Here is a 19,291-nt window from a genome sequence, read left to right as displayed (position 1 = left end):
CACTCTCTCCGTCCAATCTCACCTTCCTGTTGGAAATTTGACGTCTCTATTGGCTACCGGATACCTTTAAACTGCCTGTTTTGTGACATCATTTGCCCACCAACCTACTGCCACCTGGTAGAATCTTGGGGTTTCCATGGAGTTGTGTGTCAATAAACTCGAATCATCGCCAGTGGCCAGTGGCCAGTGATCGGTAACCTCTGTACTGGACACATGCGCCCTTTGGCTTCTGCCACCCAGACATCCTCCAATATCGTCTCCTCATCCTGTGTGTCCTCAGTTGACGTTTCCTCGTCTCTCTCCATGTCAGGTAAGGACAGGAACTTTCTAGTGTTTCATTGGATTTCTTCCCCCTAAAGTTAGTAGTACAGTCAAGACACTTTAGAATAATGGGGTAAAGTATTGAACCAGAAATCTGGAAACCTCATTTCAGTTTTGGCTCTGACATGTACTAGCTGTGTAACTTCGGACAAACCATTTACTCTCTCACGAAATCTGTTTCCTCAGATGTTATATTAGGATAATAGATTGGTTATTCTTTCTGGACCCTTTCCTTTCTAATGTTAGATCTTAAAGAGCTTGTGCACAGAAAATGAAATTAGACACTTCTTGAGACTGTTTGCTTCAAGAGAAACAGAGAAAAAGCCTCGGTGGTGTAGAAAACTAACAACATCTACCAAGAGGTTTCATCTGTAATTGTCTCCCTGTAGTAATACATTAACTCCAGTATTTCAAATTCAGTGCTGTTCAAAAAGTAACATTCACGTGTTGTGGCGTTTTCTGTGTAAACTAGGTGAAGACATATAGGGAGAGGGGATGGAGAGTAGCGGGCCAGAAGGAGACAGATGTTCTTGGGGCAAGGAAGTTTGGCAACTGTTTTCATCCAGCACAGGCCAACAGGAACTGACAGGGGCAAGTGAATGTAAAAATGAGGAAGGAGAAACTAGATGAAAGAGGTGGAGAGCACGCAGGAGTTCTCAGGAAAAAAGAAGGCAGTTTGTGATGGAATGCTGAAGGGGACTCGAGATTTTATATGAAAGGGGCACGAGCATAGAGGGAAATCTCCTCAGAGCAGGGCACAATGAAGTCAGCAAGTGCTTAGATGACCGGACTAAGAAGGAAACTAAGGCTACAGCAGGGTGTCACTAGGAAAAGCAGCTCACCAGGAAAGTCATATGTAGTTGCCTGGTTTTTTTCTGTTTCTTCTTTGAACTCAGATGACACTTGACAGTTTTATAAATGAACAGTGAAGAAATGGTTTAGAAATGATGTTTCGCATAAACAAAAAATTAAGAAAAGTGGTTATCTAGGGGGCTGGAGGGAACAGAATTTTAAGTGTTTTTTGTCCCCTGATTTTTAAAACGTATGGATTATTCTAATATTGAAAATAAAATTGTGTGTTTCAAAAATGATGTATCCTAACTTGCATCAGAAGGACAAATTCCTTTGCGTGCTAAGTAGGTTTCAAGTAAAGGCTGCTTTTCATCTTTACAATTATTTTCTTCCTGAATCAGAGTGCGTACTGATGAACAGTCATTAACCATTTTTAGACTTAAGAATATAAAGAACGACCTACCTAAGAATAAAAAGAAAAAGTCAAGCACCACATCTGTAATTCCGCATTTATCCAAACAAATTCGTGGAGTCCTTTGGGTTGTTTTTAAAACTGGATTCTTTTTAGGTGATCTTTTTAGGCTTTGGGGTGACATTTTCTTAGATGTTGACGATGATTATAATCTATGTTTGCAGGATAAATATAAAAATCTTCATGATACTTTTCTTTTTCCTTATGTGGCTCTATCAATTGAACTATCTATTTCAACTAGGATTAATATCTGCTACTTGCTGGGTAATATTCAGAGAAATAGGAATGAGCACAATAAAGGAATTCCTTTATGGTTATTGTTTTGCCCTCTGCTTTTACCAGTTTTTATTAAAATATTTGCCGGCAGATATTATGGCTCACCAAATATATTCGCATTTACTGCATTTTCCTGCTTATTACACCTTTATATTAATATGGCTTCTCTGTCTATGTGTATTGGTTCATTCAAAGTCACCTTCTATCGTGGTCTGTTCTTGGTTAGCAGTATTGTCTGAAGTAGAGGAGCCAATATTCACTTTCATAATATTACATCTATGGTAACAGAACTTCATTTATGAATAAAATTACTAAGCTTTGATTCCTGCTGTAGTCATTATAGCTCAACTTTCATTAATAGCTATGTGTTCCTTTTCGTAGTGGGATGTTATGCGTTTTTCATGATTTTTGTCGTATTGTCTTTCCACAACTTCATGATCTTCCTTTCTACAAGTCATATGTATTACCTTCATACATGTATGAATGATACCAGGTATTATTATGATGATCACTTTTTAGATGAGTAACCTAAAGCTCACAGAGTTTCAATAACGTTTTTTTTTTTTCCCCAAAAGCATTTCTTGAGAAACACTCAGGTAGTCATTTTGACTTTGGATCAGAAGCTAGGTTTGAAGAGGGTAAAGTATGGTCCTTTACATTTACCAACTGGACGGGCTTACATGTGAACTCTAGGAAATGGCATGTGACCTACCCAAGCAAAATGAGACCGAAGATTACAATAGTAGTAGCTGTACAGTTTTCTAATGGACAAAATAAAATTGCCTGTATTTAACGTTGTATTTCTCCCTGGTTCTGGCCTTTGCTCAGAGCAAGAGTACTAGCAATGGAGTCAGGGTCTGTAACCTGGTAATGATACTAACAAAATGAGAGAACCTGACTAAGTCAATCTGACCTCTCTGAGCCTCAGTTTCCTCACTTGTAATATGAGAATGTTCAAATTGAAGTTTGCTAAGGGCCTCCTACTTCTGAAATGCTTCGATTCCAGGAGATAATTACGAGACCATGCTAGTACCCGCTGAAGGGAAAGACAGGGCAGGGAGAAGTTTGCTTCTAACCTGGGAACAACATATGTAGCAGACCACTTGGGTCTTCTGCACATCTGTGCCCAGGTTGGAGCAGAGGCAGTTCCTCAGAAGAGTACCAAAGTGTTCCAGCACTTACGGACATCATCAGCTTTGATTTTTGGTATCTCAGTGAGCATTGGTATTAGAGACTTCCTGATTGCAACAAGCTTAACATAATGCTGTTCCTTAAAGAAAGTGAAAGTTTATCAATCTCATCGATCTTTCATCACCCTTTTGTTTCCTGCAGAAAATTTCCAAAATCCATCTGTCCTTGGAGCTGCAAATTCTCTTCAGCTCTCTCTTCCTGTGGTGAACAATGCAGTTTCCATAAAAGGAAGTGTCTGCAACTTTTCCAGCACCCGTGCACCAGCTGTCAATTCGGCATGGCTACTGCCATCAGCCTCTGGCACCTCTTTCCAGCCACTCATAGGTAGTGCCTACCCTTACCCACATTCTAGCACAGCTATGTTGTCTGGGGTGACTGGCCAGAGCCAGATCTCCACTTCAGCTGCCTCCTATCCAGGTATTCTTAAGTGGGATACCACAGGAAGCACTGAAAAGAAGTCATCTTCACTTGAAAACTACACTGTGATTGTCATTGACCAAGACACAGCTGTTTCTGCCACGTCTATAGCAGCCCAGTATGATAAAACTTCAGTTGCCAATACTGTGGTCCCTCTGTATCCATCACTGTCTGCCAGCCTTGCTCAGGGGACACCATCTCAGATTCCAAATCAGGGACATAGCCTGTCACTTCCCTACCAGGAAGGAAGCCAGATGTATTACTATAATGAAGGCACATTGGGGCCTCTACAGTGTGGAGAGCTTGGCCCCTGCCTGCAGTCCTATGGCTCTGTGTCGTACACGGGAAGCAGGGCCTCTGCCCCTCAACCAGAGATAGTGATGGTGCTGGAGGAGTTTCAGGCCACAAATGTCCTAACACCAGTCTCCACGTCTGGAACCTACAACTCGGTGTCTGCTCAATCCATGGCAGAAATACCTTTTCAAGGTGAGTCCAAACAGCAAGAAGGGAGAGGACTTAAGTCAGCATTGCAAAGGAGGGTCACGTCTGCAGCTGAGAAGTGGTGAGTCCACAGATAGGTAGAGTTTAGGTCCTGAGAGTTTAACCACCACCATTGCTCAGTGCTCTCCACTTTCAGACTCTATATAGGTGGGAAGGTGGGATACTACAATGCCATCTATGCTACACACAAGAGAACATCAAGAACACACCAAGTGATGCCTCACTCTTTGCTGCCGTGCTCCTCAGTCTCCCTACACCACCACACTGTAATTAAGGGCCTTCCCTGATCTACTGCTTTAGTCTCTTTGGAAGGCACTTCAGAATTCTTATCTGGTAGTGACAATTTAATTTCCCTTAATGTACACCAGGATTTCAGACCTTGTGTTCAGAGATCCTGCCCATAGCAAGCCGGCTCAGAATGCGTCCTTGCTTGTGTATTTCATGAGCAAGGGCTCCACTCTCTGTCCCGGTCCTTGACATGAAGTGTTCTTATTCCCTCAGAAGAGTGGAGAGAATTGAAAGGACTGTATATGAGAATACTAGGCTGTATAAAACATTTCATAGTTCAAAAATCACGTTCACTTTTTAGTCACTTTCCACAACCCTATGAAATACCAAGAAAACCAACAAACCATGAGATCAAATGATCACATGCAAAGTAGACCGGTCCCTTCCTATCTTTTAACACAAGGTCCTGTCCATGGTCCTTAAGAAGAGCTAGTGGAAATGCCTTGCCCACTGTTGGAAGGTGCCTGATTGCTGTGTATGTACGTAGGGGGAGTATCTCACTTACCCAGGGGCTGACGTTTTCCTTGATTCCTTTGTAGTGATGGAAACTTCCTTTGGGATGGAGACTTCCCTGGGATTGCAACCTTCAAGCAAGGAACAAGCAGAGCATAAGAATTCGGATGAGATGAAAACCAAGGTTTCGAAGCCTCTGGATGACGACCAGATCCCAATAGAAAACCAAGATCTTCCACTACTCCCTTTAGAAATCCCTGACATTCACCAGATTCTGGCGTGCATTGATCCTCCTGGACAAAAGGAACCTCCTGGTCCTGACAATGCCAGTCTCGGAAAGAACAGCCTTAGTCTTGAGGACCAAGGGACACTTGAAAATGGGATTGAGCCCAGCAGTGGTTTTCAGAACACTCCTAAACTGGTGGAAGATATTCACCTTCCCCAGCTCTCGAATTCCTTGAAATACCTTGACCAATCCAAAGATCTCACAGCCATCAAAGCCAAAGACACCAGAGCCATCAAGATGAATCAGGTGCAGGACAAGACGAGTACCATAACGGGTCCCTTCAATCAGGTCAGGAAGAACAGGCGTAAAGCCTCTGAGCATATGAGTGGTGCTCCCAGAGCCAAAAGCCAGCCAAAGAACCCAGAGTGCCTGTTAGGGGAAGAAGTGGTTGTTTGCAGTGCTGCAGCCAGTGACAGGGCTCCTGTGAATGCGGTCAAGCATCCTAAGAGCGAACCTGAGAATGGTGCCTCTAGCAGGATGAGCAAAACTAAGAGCCACGGGCAGGAAAAAAACAAAAGATCAAGAGAAAATCAGTCCAGGAAAGCTGAAGAGAGTAAGCAGCCAGGGAACAAAGTCCAGGCAGAAGGGAAGCCTACTATTCCCAGGATGAAGCGGAAGAAAAATCAACCTGACCTTAGCCAAGAGGTCTTCAAAAAGCCTCGAAGCAGCCTAGGCATGCACATGCTGGAGTCTGTGCAGGTTTTTCATGCACTGGGGAGGAAGAATGACAAGAAAGCTGGGCTCTCTTCCTCTCGGGCCCTAGGAAACTCTAGCAACACCAGAGAACCCCAGCCAGCCCGAGCTATCAAACGACAGCCGGATACCCCATGGAAGGGTAAAAGTCCTGAGAAAACTCAAGTCAAAGCCCAGAAACGAGATGGCAGTGCTGAAGAGGAGTCTCCATCTCCATCCCAGTTTGAGCTGCCACCTCCTGGGAAGGTCAGGCTGATACCTTTGCCTTTTCTGACCCTGGACAGGCCTCGACCTCGACCTGCTCCTCGGAGGCCACAGTCTCTGGCCTCACATAGGCCTGCTATGGCTTACTCTGCCCAGCCTGGTGCTACTAACTCAGCCAATCCATCCCAACCAGCTCCTGCCAATGCATCCTTGACAGGTCCTGCCAGGCCAGCTCAGCCAATTCCAATCAACACAACCCAACCAGGTTTGACCAACCCTAGGTCGCCCAGTGTCCCTCAGAGGGCTGCTTCTGGGCCCGCACCGGACAAAACATCATCCTGCACTTCTCTGCGGCAGGGGCCCGTTTCCACTGCTGTGACCAAACTCCAGCCACCACCCAAGCCTCAAACCCAATATCCACTCCAAGACTTGCGCTACCAACGAATTCCATGGAGGAATCCAAATGTTCCTGAGCCAGAAATGTCAACGCCCATTACAAAAGAGCAGAGGCCAGAGCGCGAGGCCATGAAGAAGCTGGCTCAGCAAGAGCGTGAGAATGCTGCCAAATGTACATCTTTGGGGAAAGTGCAGTATTTCATCGAGAAGGAAAAAGAGATGGAAATGGCTAGATACTATGGCTATGCAAAATAAGAGCTTCTAAGATTGTTGGTGCCACTTTGGGTACCAGCTGGTTTTCCGCATATATATGTAGATAGACACAAGATAGATATAATAGATAGACAGGAATATAGATAGATATAATATGCACATAGATAGATAGATACAAATTTCCCTCTTCTGATATATTTTTAAACCTTAATGAAACTGAATAAACACATGTCCTAGAATTAATAGCTGAGTAATAAAAAAGCCTGTTGAGTTTTCCGATGCTCTTTACTGTGGTTTTTCCTTGGTGGTCGTGGTGGGGATCAAAGGCTGCTTTAGAGAGAAGGAAAGGAAACTTGGGTGGAAGAACAGGAAATAAAGGGATAAGACCTGAGGAGAGAGGAAGCAGCCCAGTTCAGGACTAGGAAGGCCATAAGGGGAGAGGTTTTATGGGCTCATAGAAAGAATCAGAAATAGGGGAAATGGCAAAAGTGAGATGCAGAGTCTGAGGTTAGGTGAAAAGAGTAAAATTTGGATAAAGTTGAAGAAGGCTGAAGAGCAGTCTGGGCTGAACAGAAGAAATGTAAAAAATCTCTGACACAGGATGGCTTTATGTCTCATGACCTACCAGATAGCTTTTGAGAAAATACGATCAGGACATATCTCCAACGGGTTTGGGTTACCTTATGCATGTGTGAGTAGAGCTGGGAAAGGTGAATACTAAACACAGGGGAATCTACCAGGGGAGTGGCAAGAGCTCACAGATTTCCTGCAGGCAGGTGATAACCTGGGGCCTAGCAAAGTGAATCGCAGCAGCATGAGGCTCACCCAAAACAGGACCTGGAATATAAATCTCTATGCACTCAACACCTATGAACCGGGCCGGAAAGATGTATTACTTCAGTTAAACTTGGCAACGTGCAAGGCCAATATTATTTACCGCCCTGCCACTTCAGTAGCAGGTTCAGCTGGGGCTGGGGTCGCATTGCACGCAAAGGAGCAAGGCCTCCATTGGAAGCCTACGAGCCCCCCAAGTCCTCAGTGTTTGCAAGCGCCCACAGGCGGTCAACCTGGCTTTCAGAGCACAGCATCTGGAGGTTTCGGGTGGACGAGATCAGCTTCTGGAGGGGCCTGAATATTAAGGTGAAAAGCCCAGCAAGTTCTCCACCGACCCGGGCGCGTGCTGCCTTCCCGGACCATCCCCATCAACCGAAACGCTGGAGAAAACTCGTCCCGGAGCGTCCATTTCTAGGTGAGAGCGGGGGTGCGCGTGCGCACTTGGCGGCCCTCCGAGGGCCCGGGACGCGGGCGCCCAAAGGTCCAGAGCGCTCGTCGGGCGTCCTGGTGGCGCGCGCGTGAGGGAGACCGGGTGGGAGACGGCGGGGGGAGCGCAGGAAAGGCAGGGAGGGGGGCAAGGGAGAAATGCGGCAGCCGATCGTCACCACGGGAGAGTTAGTACTTTACAGCAGTAAAACTGGTCTTTGAGGTATGATTCGCTCAACGTAAAATCGACCGTTTAAAAGCACACAGTTCGGTGGCACTTCGTACATTCCCAAGGTTGTGCACCCGTCACCACTGCCTCATCCATACCATTTTCATCATCCTAAAAAGAGTCCTCTCTACCCCCTCCCTCCTACTCCTGATCCAGGCAACCGGTAATTTCTACTGATTTGCCTTTTGGGGACATTTCATATACATGCTGTAAATGGAATCACATAGTGTAACCTTTGGTATCTGGCTCCTTTCACTCAGCATAATGTTTGCAAGTTCATCCGTGTTGTAGACTGTCACTATGTCATTCCTTTTCACGACTGCAGAATATTCTATTTTCTGGACATACCACCTCAGTTCATCTGTTCAAGAGCTGCTGGACACTGGGTTGTTTCTTTAGTCCTTTACACGTAGAGAGAGTTTATTCTGTGCCAGGCAGCACCTGGCTAAGGTACTCACCCCATTTCACAGATAAAGCGATAGTGTCAAGCATTTGCCCAAAATTAAGTGCTAGCAATTGGGGGAGCAATTTGAACCCAGGCATTCAGACTTGGGAGGTAATAGATTGACATGACAGAACATTAGAAAGATGCAAAAGGCTATTCAATGGAAATTCACCATTTTCCCCATTTCTCAGCCAAGCACTTCGCCCCTCCCTCAGAGACATCTACTTTAGCCACTTTTTGGATCCTTCCAGAGAACTTTTTTATATGTAGCCCAACATGATGTTCGCATCCCAATTTATTGAGTAATCCGTCCGACTGACTTGAAATATCATTTTTGTGTTATTCTAAATGCTTCTGCACTACCCTTTTCAGAACTGTCCTGGCTTTTTTTGCTTACCTTTTATATTTGCCATTTCTCTAGAATCATTTCTATCATCTTCTTTTTCATTTTAAAGTATTTCTTGTGTTTTCATTTACCCTTCTGTTGCGTTTAGTTTGGTGTTTAGTTCTTAGAATATTTAAAATTTTTAATTGTGTACTGAGTTCTCTCAGCTCTTTTCATTCTGATTTATGTCATTTAGGTCTGGGGATGTTACACTGAGACGAGCCCAGTTATCCTGATGGGTACGAAATGCAGGGAATGGGTCTCTGGAACAAGATAACACCCTGACTATGAAAACGGAGGCTTTAGTCAGGATAGAGCTTAACCAAGTTCCAGAGTGTTAGACTGAAGCTCTTTAGGTTCTTCCTCCTACATTTGAGATTCATTTTAGAGGTTAAGATGATGCTGAGACTGGGAGTTAGAGTTAAGTGGCTAGAAACTGTGGAGAGAAAATCTTTACAGAGGCAAGGAACCAGGAGAGACGAAACTATGAGAAACATTTGCCTAAATAGAATTGAATGTTGCAACTGAGCATTTTCATATGTAAACACGTTGTTGTTCTTACCACGCTCCTCCCTATCCATATCACCCACCCAAACATGTAGTAGCTATGGATGCCCTTGATTTCTGTGGGACCACAGAGAAAATCGACACTGCTTGGCTTGCAGACACTTCGTATACATTGTTAGCCTCACATTCCATGTTAGTATTATGGAAGTAAGCTATGTGAGAGGGGAAGCTAAGCTCAAAGGGAAAAACACTTGGAAAGTTAAACCATATGTCTACCCTGCCACACCTTTCACAATTTCTTCTCAGATAAGCATCACCCCCACAGACGCACACATACAATCACTGAAATTGCATAAGAAGCAGTAGGAGCATGACGGGAAGAGATGGGAAAAATAAGTCTATAAAAGCAATACTGATCGTTACAGGTCCCACCTATCAATGTATCTTCTTCTGGGCTCTTAGCATCTTGTATCGAATGCTACCTTCTCACTGCCACTAGAAAAGTCCCCAGAAAGATGGTTCTAGGCGTGCCTGAAAGCTTGCCACCAAGAAAAATGATTCTAGCCACGCATTTCCTCCCCCAAACCAGCTTAATCCACATATCAACCGTTAGCAACTCAGCCTTAACTCCCTTTATCACGTTCACAAGAGAAGTTGGTGAGAAAAGCACTAAACAGGGGAACAAAAACAAAGGCACTGACAGCAACATCTGTTCCTTATGCTCAGGCACATAAGTTACACCACACTTACTGTGGTATAGCTCACCAGAATGCCTTTTTCACGGACCCGTCTTTAATTTTCTCCACAAAATCCATCAGGTCAAGTTAGTTTGCGATGTTTCAATATAAGCTAATCAAGAGAAAAGAACATGCAATATGTCTTCCAGGGTTGGATTCTTGAAACATAGGACTAGGGGTGGAAAAAAAAAACATGTAGAAAAACCAAAGCATTTAAAAGCAATCCCTATTCTACAAACATAATAATGAATGGCATACATGAGGTAATATGACATAAAACAAAAAAAGCAAATCCATTTATGACTATTCTCTTCAGTGCACAAATCCATGGCAGGTTCTGGATTCTCTAGCTACATAAAACATATACACGTCAAAAATGTATATCTACACACACACACACACCCACCCACCCACCCACCCACCCACACACACACACACACACACACACACACACACACACACACACACACACACACACACACCACACACATTGAATTGTCTGTTCTGCTAGTACAAAATGAGGCCAAAGAATGCCAACTTTTTTCTTACAGAAACCAAAAAGTACATGAGTCTCTTTTTTTCCTGTGCCCTTTCCTTACCCGTTCCCTATTTTCCATCGATGTCTTCTTTCTCTAACTATTCTTCTCTTCATTTTGCCTGGCATTGCACTCAAGCATGGCATAGGAAAAATCCTAGATGCCCAAGATTCTCCAGTGGCTGTTTTCAAGGGAGAGGAAGCTACAGTAACTGCCACACTGGATTCTCTCGAGTGAGAAGAGAGAAAATATCCCAAATGCTTCCCACGTATAAAAGAGCAGGATGGCAGAATGTCTATGAAGAGGTGCAAGGAGCCAGAGGTAGCAACTTATGGGCAAAAGAATTGTGACCACAGACCAGAAGAAGGAACGTCTGCAGTTACCTGTATCATCTACCACTCTGGTGTTGGCTTTGACTAGGCAGAGTCCATTATTCAAAGCATCGGGGCATTGAAGGGAAGACCGCTGCTTCTTGAAGTTTGCAGGAAGTAACATCCACGAGTATAAGAAGGCAACATCAAGGCTCATCTCAGAAACAATGCCTAAAATGAAGGGGAAGAAAGGAGAGCAGAAGAGAGTTGCAAGTCCGATCTGGCACCACCTGGCCCGGCCCAGCCCAGCCCAGCCCAGCCCAAGGAAGGTAGGATTCAAGGAGAAGAAACTAAGGGAAGAGCCGTGGATTACATCATTCCCTACAAGGCACACTCACCCTAGTCTTCAACCAAGGCACAGAAAGAGCCCTTTAATCCCTTCCTTTGCTCCCTGAAAGTTGCAGTAATTTCACTAAGCAAAATAACTGAAATAGTTTCAGAACAACTGCTATTGCTTACACTATGTGTCCCTTTCCTTCCTCCCCAAGGATATTAATTAACTGAATATGTAATATCTACTTAGAAATGTATAATATTATACATTCCATTAAAAATAACATACAAAATATAAATGACTCTTAGTTAATTATATTAATGAACATCTATAAGAAGCTCTGAGATGATCTAGGGGAACGTGGAACTATCATGTCTGCCTTGCAGTATTTAACCTCCCCAGAGTTCAGACATTTAGATGCTGCTCCTGCCACTCTCTCCGTCCAATCTCACCTTCCTGTTGGAAATTTGACGTCTCTATTGGCTACCGGATACCTTTAAACTGCCTGTTTTGTGACATCATTTGCCCACCAACCTACTGCCACCTGGTAGAATCTTGGGGTTTCCATGGAGTTGTGTGTCAATAAACTCGAATCATCGCCAGTGGCCAGTGGCCAGTGATCGGTAACCTCTGTACTGGACACATGCGCCCTTTGGCTTCTGCCACCCAGACATCCTCCAGTATCGTCTCCTCATCCTGTGTGTCCTCAGTTGACGTTTCCTCGTCTCTCTCCATGTCAGGTAAGGACAGGAACTTTCTAGTGTTTCATTGGATTTCTTCCCCCTAAAGTTAGTAGTACAGTTAAAGACACTTTAGAATAATGGGGTAAAGTATTGAACCAGAAATCTGGAAACCTCATTTCAGTTTTGGCTCTGGCATGTACTAGCTGTGTAACTTCGGACAAACCATTTACTCTCTCACAAAATCTGTTTCCTCATATGTTATATTAGGATAATAGATTGGTTATTCTTTCTGGACCCTTTCCTTTCTAATGTTAGATCTTAAAGAGCTTGTGCACAGAAAATGAAATTAGACACTTCTTGAGACTGTTTTCTTCAAGAGAAACAGAGAAAAAGCCTCGGTGGTGTAGAAAACTAACAACATCTACCAAGAGGTTTCATCTGTAATTGTCTCCCTGTAGTAATACATTAACTCCAGTATTTCAAGTTCAGTGCTGTTCAAAAAGTAACATTCACTTGTTGTGGCGTTTTCTGTGTAAACTAGGTGAAGACATATAGGGAGAGGGGATGGAGAGTAGCGGGCCAGAAGGAGACAGATGTTCTTGGGGCAAGGAAGTTTGGCAACTGTTTTCATCCAGCACAGGCCAACAGGAACTGACAGGGGCAAGTGAATGTAAAAATGAGGAAGGAGAAACTAGATGAAAGAGGTGGAGAGCACGCAGGAGTTCTCAGGAAAAAAGAAGGCAGTTTGTGATGGAATGCTGAAGGGGACTCGAGATTTTATATGAAAGGGGCACGAGCATAGAGGGAAATCTCCTCAGAGCAGGGCACAATGAAGTCAGCAAGTGCTTAGATGACCGGACTAAGAAGGAAACTAAGGCTACAGCAGGGTGTCACTAGGAAAAGCAGCTCACCAGGAAAGTCATATGTAGTTGCCTGGTTTTTTTCTGTTTCTTCTTTGAACTCAGATGACACTTGACAGTTTTATAAATGAACAGTGAAGAAATGGTTTAGAAATGATGTTTCGCATAAACAAAAAATTAAGAAAAGTGGTTATCTAGGGGGCTGGAGGGAACAGAATTTTAAGTGTTTTTTGTCCCCTGATTTTTAAAACGTATGGATTATTCTAATATTGAAAATAAAATTGTGTGTTTCAAAAATGATGTATCCTAACTTGCATCAGAAGGACAAATTCCTTTGCGTGCTAAGTAGGTTTCAAGTAAAGGCTGCTTTTCATCTTTACAATTATTTTCTTCCTGAATCAGAGTGCGTACTGATGAACAGTCATTAACCATTTTTAGACTTAAGAATATAAAGAACGACCTACCTAAGAATAAAAAGAAAACGTCAAGCACCACATCTGTAATTCCGCATTTATCCAAACAAATTCGTGGAGTCCTTTGGGTTGTTTTTAAAACTGGATTCTTTTTAGGTGATCTTTTTAGGCTTTGGGGTGACATTTTCTTAGATGTTGACGATGATTATAATCTATGTTTGCAGGATAAATATAAAAATCTTCATGATACTTTTCTTTCTCCTTATGTGGCTCTATCAATTGAACTATCTATTTCAACTAGGATTAATATCTGCTACTTGCTGGGTAATATTCAGAGAAATAGGAATGAGCACAATAAAGGAATTCCTTTATGGTTATTGTTTTGCCCTCTGCTTTTACCAGTTTTTATTAAAATATTTGCCGGCAGATATTATGGCTCACCAAATATATTCGCATTTACTGCATTTTCCTGCTTATTACACCTTTATATTAATATGGCTTCTCTGTCTATGTGTATTGGTTCATTCAAAGTCACCTTCTATCGTGGTCTGTTCTTGGTTAGCAGTATTGTCTGAAGTAGAGGAGCCAATATTCACTTTCATAATATTACATCTATGGTAACAGAACTTCATTTATGATTAAAATTACTAAGCTTTGATTCCTGCTGTAGTCATTATAGCTCAACTTTCATTAAAAGCTATGTGTTCCTTTTCGTAGTGGGATGTTATGCGTTTTTCATGATTTTTGTCGTATTGTCTTTCCACAACTTCATGATCTTCCTTTCTACAAGTCATATGTATTACCTTCATACATGTATGAATGATACCAGGTATTATTATGATGATCACTTTTTAGATGAGTAACCTAAAGCTCACAGAGTTTCAATAACGTTTTTTTTTTTTCCCCAAAAGCATTTCTTGAGAAACACTCAGGTAGTCATTTTGACTTTGGATCAGAAGCTAGGTTTGAAGAGGGTAAAGTATGGTCCTTTACATTTACCAACTGGACGGGCTTACATGTGAACTCTAGGAAATGGCATGTGACCTACCCAAGCAAAATGAGACCGAAGATTACAATAGTAGTAGCTGTACAGTTTTCTAATGGACAAAATAAAATTGCCTGTATTTAACGTTGTATTTCTCCCTGGTTCTGGCCTTTGCTCAGAGCAAGAGTACTAGCAATGGAGTCAGGGTCTGTAACCTGGTAATGATACTAACAAAATGAGAGAACCTGACTAAGTCAATCTGACCTCTCTGAGCCTCAGTTTCCTCACTTGTAATATGAGAATGTTCAAATTGAAGTTTGCTAAGAGCCTCCTACTTCTGAAATGCTTCGATTCTAGGAGATAATTACGAGACCATGCTAGTACCCGCTGAAGGGAAAGACAGGGCAGGGAGAAGTTTGCTTCTAACCTGGGAACAACATATGTAGCAGACCACTTGGGTCTTCTGCACATCTGTGCCCAGGTTGGAGCAGAGGCAGTTCCTCAGAAGAGTACCAAAGTGTTCCAGCACTTACGGACATCATCAGCTTTGATTTTTGGTATCTCAGTGAGCATTGGTATTAGAGACTTCCTGATTGCAACAAGCTTAACATAATGCTGTTCCTTAAAGAAAGTGAAAGTTTATCAATCTCATCGATCTTTCATCACCCTTTTGTTTCCTGCAGAAAATTTCCAAAATCCATCTGTACTTGGAGCTGCAAATTCTCTTCAGCTCTCTCTTCCTGTGGTGAACAATGCAGTTTCCATAAAAGGAAGTGTCTGCAACTTTTCCAGCACCCGTGCACCAGCTGTCAATTCGGCATGGCTACTGCCATCAGCCTCTGGCACCTCTTTCCAGCCACTCATAGGTAGTGCCTACCCTTACCCACATTCTAGCACAGCTATGTTGTCTGGGGTGACTGGCCAGAGCCAGATCTCCACTTCAGCTGCCTCCTATCCAGGTATTCTTAAGTGGGATACCACAGGAAGCACTGAAAAGAAGTCATCTTCACTTGAAGACTACACTGTGATTGTTATTGACCAAGACACAGCTGCTTCTGCCACGTCTATGGCAGCCCAGTATGATAAAACTTCAGTTGCCAATACTGTGGTCCCTCTGTATCCATCACTGTCTGCCAGCCTTGCTCAGGGGACACCATCTCAGATTCCAAATCAGGGACATAGCCTGTCACTTCCCTACCAGGAAGGAAGCCAGATGTATTACTATAATGAAGGCACATTGGGGCCTCTACAGTGTGGAGAGCTTGGCCCCTGCCTGCAGTCCTATGGCTCTGTGTCGTACACGGGAAGCAGGGCCTCTGGCCCTCAACCAGAGATAGTGATGGTGCTGGAGGAGTTTCAGGCCACAAATGTCCTAACGCCAGTCTCCACGTCTGGAACCTACAACTCGGTGTCCGCTCAATCCATGGCAGAAATACCTTTTCAAGGTGAGTCCAAACAGCAAGAAGGGAGAGGACTTAAGTCAGCATTGCAAAGGAGGGTCACGTCTGCAGCTGAGAAGTGGTGAGTCCACAGATAGGTAGAGTTTAGGTCCTGAGAGTTTAACCACCACCATTGCTCAGTGCTCTCCACTTTCAGACTCTATATAGGTGGGAAGGTGGGATACTACAATGCCATCTATGCTACACACAAGAGAACATCAAGAACACACCAAGGGATGCCTCACTCTTTGCTGCCGTGCTCCTCAGTCTCCCTACACCACCACACTGTAATTAAGGGCCTTCCCTGATCTACTGCTTTAGTCTCTTTGGAAGGCACTTCAGAATTCTTATGTGGTAGTGACAGTTTAATTTCCCTTAATGTACACCAGGATTTCAGACCTTGTGTTCAGAGATCCTGCCCATAGCAAGCCGGCTCAGAATGCGTCCTTGCTTGTGTATTTCATGAGCAAGGGCTCCACTCTCTGTCCCGGTCCTTGACATGAAGTGTTCTTATTCCCTCAGAAGAGTGGAGAGAATTGAAAGGACTGTATATGAGAATACTAGGCTGTATAAAACATTTCATAGTTCAAAAATCACGTTCACTTTTTAGTCACTTTCCACAACCCTATGAAATACCAAGAAAACCAACAAACCATGAGATCAAATGATCACATGCAAAGTAGACCGGTCCCTTCCTATCTTTTAACACAAGGTCCTGTCCATGGTCCTTAAGAAGAGCTAGTGGAAATGCCTTGCCCACTGTTGGAAGGTGCCTGATTGCTGTGTATGTACGTAGGGGGAGTATCTCACTTACCCAGGGGCTGACGTTTTCCTTGATTCCTTTGTAGTGATGGAAACTTCCTTTGGGATGGAGACTTCCCTGGGATTGCAACCTTCAAGCAAGGAACAAGCAGAGCATAAGAATTCGGATGAGATGAAAACCAAGGTTTCGAAGCCTCTGGATGACGACCAGATCCCAATAGAAAACCAAGATCTTCCACTACTCCCTTTAGAAATCCCTGACATTCACCAGATTCTGGCGTGCATTGATCCTCCTGGACAAAAGGAACCTCCTGGTCCTGACAATGCCAGTCTCGGAAAGAACAGCCTTAGTCTTGAGGACCAAGGACACTTGAAAATGGGATTGAGCCCAGCAGTGGTTTTCAGAACACTCCTAAACTGGTCGAAGATATTCACCTTCCCCAGCTCTCGAATTCCTTGAAATACCTTGACCAATCCAAAGATCTCACAGCCATCAAAGCCAAAGACACCAGAGCCATCAAGATGAATCAGGTGCAGGACAAGACGAGTACCATAACGGGTCCCTTCAATCAGGTCAGGAAGAACAGGCGTAAAGCCTCTGAGCATATGAGTGGTGCTCCCAGAGCCAAAAGCCAGCCAAAGAACCCAGAGTGCCTGTTAGGGGAAGAAGTGGTTGTTTGCAGTGCTGCAGCCAGTGACAGGGCTCCTGTGAATGCGGTCAAGCATCCTAAGAGCGAACCTGAGAATGGTGCCTCTAGCAGGATGAGCAAAACTAAGAGCCACGGGCAGGAAAAAAACAAAAGATCAAGAGAAAATCAGTCCAGGAAAGCTGAAGAGAGTAAGCAGCCAGGGAACAAAGTCCAGGCAGAGGGAAGCCAACTATTCCCAGGATGAAGCGGGAAGAAAAATCAACCTGACCTTAGCCAAGAGGTCTTCAAAAAGCCTCGAAGCAGCCTAGGCATGCACATGCTGGAGTCTGTGCAGGTTTTTCATGCACTGGGGAGGAAGAATGACAAGAAAGCTGGGCTCTCTTCCTCTCGGGCCCTAGGAAACTCTAGCAACACCAGAGAACCCCAGCCAGCCTGAGCTATCAAACGACAGCCGGATACCCATGGAAGGGTAAAAGTCCTGAGAAAACTCAAGTCAAAGCCCAGAAACGAGATGGGCAGTGCTGAAGGAGGAGTCTCCATCTCCATCCCAGTTTGAGCTGCCACCTCCTGGGAAAGGTCAGGCTGATACCTTTGCCTTTTCTGACCCCTGGACAGGCCTCGACCTCGACCTGCTCCTCGGAGGCCACAGTCTCTGGCCTCACATAGGCCTGCTATGGCTTACTCTGCCCAGCCTGGTGCTACTAACTCAGCCAATCCATCCCAACCAGCTCCTGCCAATGCATCCTTGACAGGTCCTGCCAGGCCAGCTCAGCCAATTCCAATCAACACAACCCAACCAGGTTTGACACTAGGTCGCCAGTGCCTCAGAGGCGCCGACAGTGCCCTCTGAGGCGCCGCCCCGACCTAACATCATCCTGCACTTCTCTCGCGGCAGGGGCCCGTTTCCACTGCTGTGACCAAACTCCAGCCACCACCCAAGCCTCAAACCCAATATCCACTCCAAGACTTGCGCTACCAACGAATTCCATGGAGGAATCCAAATGTTCCTGAGCCAGAAAATGTCAACGCCCATTACAAAAGAGCAAGAGGCCAGAGCACGAGGCCATGAAGAAGCTGGCTCAGCAAGAGCGTGAGAACGCTGCCAAATGTACATCTTTGGGGAAAGTGCAGTATTTCATCGAGAAGGAAAAGAGATGGAAATGGCTAGATACTATGGCTATGCAAAATAAGAGCTTCTAAGATTGTTGGTGCACTTTGGGTACCAGCTGGTTTTCCGCATATATATGTAGATAGACACAAGATAGATATAGATAGATAGATAGGAATATAGATAGATATAATATGCACATAGATAGATAGATACAAATTTCCCTCTTCTGATATATTTTTAAACCTTAATGAAACTGAATAAACACATGTCCTAGAATTAATAGCTGAGTAATAAAAAAGCCTGTTGAGTTTTCCGATGCTCTTTACCTGTGGTTTTTTCCTTGGTGGTCGTGGTGGGGATCAAAGGCATGCTTTAGAGAGAAGGAAAGGAAACTTGGGTGGAAGAACAGGAAATAAAGGGATAAGACCCTGAGGAGAGAGGAAGCAGCCCAGTTCAGGACTAGGAAGGCCATAAGGGGAGAGGTTTTATGGGCTCATAGAAAGAATCAGAAATAGGGGAAATGGCAAAAGTGAGATGCAGAGTCTGAGGTTAGGTGAAAAGAGGTAAAATTTGGATAAAGTTGAAGAAGGCTGAAGAGCAGTCTGGGCTGAACAGAAGAAATGTAAAAAATCTCTGACACAGGATGGCTTTATGTCTCATGACCTACCAGATAGCTTTTGAGAAAATACGATCAGGACATATCTCCAACGGGTTTGGGTTACCTTATGCATGTGTGAGTAGAGCTGGGAAAGGTGAATACTAAACACAGGGGAATCTCCCAGGGGAGTGGCAAGAGCTCACAGATTTCCTGCAGGCAGGTGATAACCTGGGGCCTAGCAAAGTGAATCGCAGCAGCATGAGGCTCACCAAAACAGGGCCTGGAAATATAAATCTCTATGCACTCAACACCTATGAACCGGGCCGGAAAGATGTATTACTTCAGTTAAACTTGGCAAACGTGCAAGGCCAATATTATTTACCGCCCTGCCACTTCAGTAGCAGGTTCAGCTGGGGCTGGGGTCGCATTGCACGCAAAGGAGCAAGGCCTCCATTGAAGCCTACGAGCCCCCCCAAGTCCTTAGTGTTTGCAAGCGCCCACAGGCGGTCAACCTGGCTTTCAGAGCACAGCATCTGGAGGTTT

At 44.3% G+C, this 19,291-nt stretch overlaps 1 protein-coding gene across 1 annotated transcript in view; it reads left to right on the top strand.

Annotated features, from left to right (window-relative positions):
- Window positions 1-213: 213 nt before the first annotated feature.
- The window catches only part of LOC134362538 (uncharacterized protein C2orf78-like), a gene marked incomplete at its 3' end in the record, with an annotated part of 29,703 nt that continues 10,625 nt past the window's right edge, over window positions 214-19,291 (top strand). Inside the window, exons 1-3 of the mRNA XM_063077775.1 lie at window positions 214-310; window positions 3,194-3,955; window positions 4,798-4,841. Of these exons, the coding sequence (XP_062933845.1) occupies window positions 214-310; window positions 3,194-3,955; window positions 4,798-4,841 (903 nt within the window). The remainder of the gene's footprint in view (window positions 311-3,193; window positions 3,956-4,797; window positions 4,842-19,291) is intronic.

Source organism: Cynocephalus volans, chromosome 14 (assembly GCF_027409185.1).
Source record: "Cynocephalus volans isolate mCynVol1 chromosome 14, mCynVol1.pri, whole genome shotgun sequence".
In the NCBI taxonomy this organism is placed as follows: Eukaryota; Metazoa; Chordata; class Mammalia; order Dermoptera; family Cynocephalidae; genus Cynocephalus; species Cynocephalus volans.
The sequence above is the reverse complement of the archived record's forward strand: the minus strand, read 5'-3'. Positions and strand labels throughout refer to the sequence as shown.